Source organism: Acanthamoeba castellanii, assembly GCF_000313135.1.
Source record: "Acanthamoeba castellanii str. Neff unplaced genomic scaffold scf7180000084760, whole genome shotgun sequence".
In the NCBI taxonomy this organism is placed as follows: Eukaryota; Discosea; order Longamoebia; family Acanthamoebidae; genus Acanthamoeba; species Acanthamoeba castellanii.
Window position 1 is genome coordinate 149,019 of NW_004457406.1, and position 3,109 is coordinate 152,127.

A 3,109-nucleotide genomic window follows, 5' to 3' on the forward strand; every position below is an offset into this window, starting at 1 on the left:
TTCGCTTTTCGCTTTTCGCTTTTCGTTCTTTCTGTCGTGACAAAATAGGTTGGTGGTGGCCGACGCCATGGTGCTGATGAAGTCGTCGGTGCCCTACCGGCGGCGCAACAACCTGTACAACATCAAGATCTCGGATGTCATGCAGGAGGTGGGCGGCTGCATGCTCCAGCTGGTCGAGGGCGCCCGCGACAGGGAGGGCCGCGTGGTGCTCCTCGTGCAGCCCCAGAACTACACCCCGGCCGCCTCGCCGCCGCTCAACGTCGTGCGCGCCGTCATGTACCTCCTCGACAAGTACCGACTCCCACCCACCCCCCATATATATGGTGCTGCTGACGTGGCACCTGACTTATCATTGGCTTGTCGCGTGTACCACCAGGGCCCAGGAGGACGTGGAGGTGCAGCGGAAGGGCTTCACGGTGCTGGTCGACGGCACGGGCTCCAAGTACTCCAACTTCGACCCCAAGATGCCCCGCGTCCTTCTCGACGGCATTATCTCGCGCTATCCCGGTACGCCCCCCGCACACAACTTTTCAACGTGTGTGTCGTGTGTGCATCACGTGTGTGTCGTGTTGTCGAACGATGATCCACGCTCACCTTTGTCGCTCTTCTGCCTGCAGCGCGCATCGGTTACACCATCATCACCAACATGCCCTGGTTCTTCCGCTTCGTGTGGGCTGGTACACCTCCTTTCCTTTCTTTTGTGTCGTGTGCGGTGGTGCGTGTCATGGAGGGCTGAGCTCTAACGATCGTTTGATTGTGCGATCGCAGTGATTCGGCCGCTCCTGTCGGAGAAGCTGGCGCAGCGGTTCCACATCGTGACAGCCGACAAGCTGGTCGAGTTCATCCCGCCGGACCGCCTCCTGCCCACCTACGGCGGCAACCTCCACTACGACCACCGCGCCTGGATCCGAAAGCAGCACGAGAACGAGGGCCTCCCCTACTCTGGCTAGGCCCTGCCACCACCCAACCAAACCAAACCGAACCTAACCTTACCTTGTAGGCCAGCCACGATCGTCATCATCTGGTGCCAGCTATTTATTTTACCCCCCCCCCTTACATGACCCAAAGAGAAGACAAAGAGGGAATCAGCTCCGCGTGCTCTTGCAGTATTCGGGTTGAGGTCGTGGGTCGTGCACTTTACGCAACACGTTCGACACGCACCGGGGGGTGCTGTTTTTCTTTTCCTGATGGTCGACCTGGTCTACATCCTCATCGCCGTCACAATTCTGGGTCTCGTTCTCCTCCTGGCGTTGGTCGCCGCGCCCTACTTCCTCTTCTTGTGTCCGAAACGCAACACCCCCACGAACACAACCGAGCACACCGCAACACCAGAACCACAGGCGTCAGAGAGTTGATAGGAAATGCGTCACCCACAACATAGACTGCATTTAACATTCTTTCTGAGAAGTATGTGTGTTGTGTTGCGTGTTGCGTGTTGCGTGTTGCGTGTTGTGTGTTGTGTGTTGTGTTGCCTAAAGGTCAATCTCTGGGATGAACTCCATGGCGGGCGGCGAGAGGGCAATGCCGAGGGCGGCGAGCTTGGCGATCTTGTCCTCGTTGGTCATGCGACCCGAGTTGATCCGATACCGCTGGTTGTGGAGCCATGCGCCAAGCGGGCTGTCGTGCTGGCCCGGCAGTGGCTGAGCGACGTGCAGCTCGCGGTACTCGCGCAACTCCTCGAATCGAAACGCCCACGTTGTGTACTTTCGCGCCTTTAGCGGCGGCGTGGTCATCGTGGACGTCGTGGCCATCGTCGTGGTCGTCGTCGTGGTGGTGGTTGTGGTCGTGGTCGTTGACGTGATCGGCTCCTCTTCCCTCTTCTGCCGTTTGTGGTTTGTTCTCCTCTTGGCTTTCTGCTTCTGCTTCTTCTTCTTCGTTTCGTCGTCGTGCCCCTCCTCTGCCGACCTACCGATGCCGAGGGCCGCCAGCTTGTCGACCTGCTCGAGATCGAGCCTGGGCCAGCCCCGGCTGCCCCGGTTGTAGTGGAGCCACAGGTAGAGCGCTCGGCTCTGCGTCGGGGTCGGCAGTTGGCCGCCGTGCTCCGCGATCCACGCCTTGACCTGCGCATACTTGGCCTCCCACTTCCGCTGACGCTCTTCGAGGCCGCCGCCGCCCTTTCTCCTCCTCTTCGTCTTCTTCTTCGGCGGCTGCCCAGGCGCTGCGGCGACGTTCGTCGTCGTCGCCACCGCCGCGTCCACGTCTTTTTCGCCGACGCCGCCGCCGATGGTTTCGTCGTCGTCGTCGTCGGTGAACTCCACCTTCACGCCGAACAGGCAGACCGCCTTCTTCTTCTTCTTTTTGTTGTTGGTTGAACCCTCGGCCGCGGGGTCGACGTCACCAGAGTCGTGTGGGGCGTTGAGGTCCAGCTCGGAGTTGCCCCACAAGAGGGCCTTCGTCTCGCACTCGCCCCCCTGCTCTCTTCCCGCACCTCCTTCCATCTGCTCTTGCGTTGGCGTTGGCTCTTCACCCGCCAACCAAGTTGCTTGTGCTGGCAAGAGAAGATGAAGAACGACCAATGAGAACAGAAAAAGAATAAATGATAATTAATTAATAGAATTATAAAAAACAAAACAAAAACATATTTAGGTGGTTTTCTGCTTGGGGGCGAGGAGGGAGGTGACGGCGGGTCGGAGCAGGGAGGCGACGTTGAGCAGCCGGAAGAGGAGGATCGGGAGGGAGAGGACAGTCAGCCGCGCGTCTCCGCCCCAGGCCTCGGCCATGAACCGGGCCAGCAGCAGAAAGAGCGCCGATTCGGTGATCCCCGTCAGCACGTCCTATTGTGTCGTGTGTGTCGTACATGTGCCGTGTGCCGTGTGCCGTGTGCCGTGTGCCGTGTGCCGTGTGTCGTGTGTCGTGTGTCGTGTCAGCATGCAGACCGTGGCGTGAGTGTAAAGAAAGGGGGGGAGCAGCGTGCCTGTCGGACGTAGTCGTTCGGGAAGGTGACGGCGAGGTTGAGCAGGAGAGCCACGAACTCGCACGCCAGCAGGAAGGCCGCCACCTCGGCGCACGCGTGGTTATCGCCCTCGCTCTTGCTCCCTACACACACATTTTTGTTGCGATTCAGCGAGCGGTCCAACACACAACACACACAACACACACGACACACGCG

At 59.7% G+C, this 3,109-nt stretch overlaps 4 protein-coding genes across 4 annotated transcripts in view; 1 reads left to right on the forward strand and 3 right to left on the reverse strand.

Annotated features, from left to right (window-relative positions):
• The window catches only part of ACA1_223790 (Saccharopine dehydrogenase (NAD+, Llysine-forming), putative protein), a gene marked incomplete at both ends in the record, with an annotated part of 871 nt that extends 802 nt beyond the window's left edge, over positions 1-69 (reverse strand). Inside the window, one exon of the mRNA XM_004338007.1 lies at positions 65-69. Within this exon, the coding sequence (XP_004338055.1) occupies positions 65-69 (5 nt within the window). The remainder of the gene's footprint in view (positions 1-64) is intronic.
• On the forward strand, positions 68-950 carry ACA1_223900 (CRAL/TRIO domain containing protein; the record flags this gene model as incomplete). Its single annotated transcript, XM_004338006.1, has 4 exons — positions 68-291; positions 377-507; positions 618-677; positions 769-950. The coding sequence occupies 4 exons, from the start codon at positions 68-70 to the stop codon at positions 948-950; spliced, it is 597 nt and encodes a 198-aa protein (XP_004338054.1).
• A 522-nt stretch (positions 951-1,472) lies between these two features.
• ACA1_223910 (helicase associated domain containing protein) lies at positions 1,473-2,438 on the reverse strand (the record flags this gene model as incomplete). The annotated part of the gene is made up of 1 exon (XM_004338008.1): positions 1,473-2,438. One exon carries the CDS (start codon positions 2,436-2,438, stop codon positions 1,473-1,475), a length of 966 nt encoding a protein of 321 aa, XP_004338056.1.
• Positions 2,439-2,582: 144 nt separating this feature from the next.
• Positions 2,583-3,109, reverse strand: part of ACA1_223920 (saccharopine dehydrogenase (nad+, l-lysine forming), putative) — a gene marked incomplete at both ends in the record, with an annotated part of 1,040 nt that continues 513 nt past the window's right edge. The window contains 2 exons of the mRNA XM_004338009.1: positions 2,583-2,774; positions 2,924-3,036. Of these exons, the coding sequence (XP_004338057.1) occupies positions 2,583-2,774; positions 2,924-3,036 (305 nt within the window). The remainder of the gene's footprint in view (positions 2,775-2,923; positions 3,037-3,109) is intronic.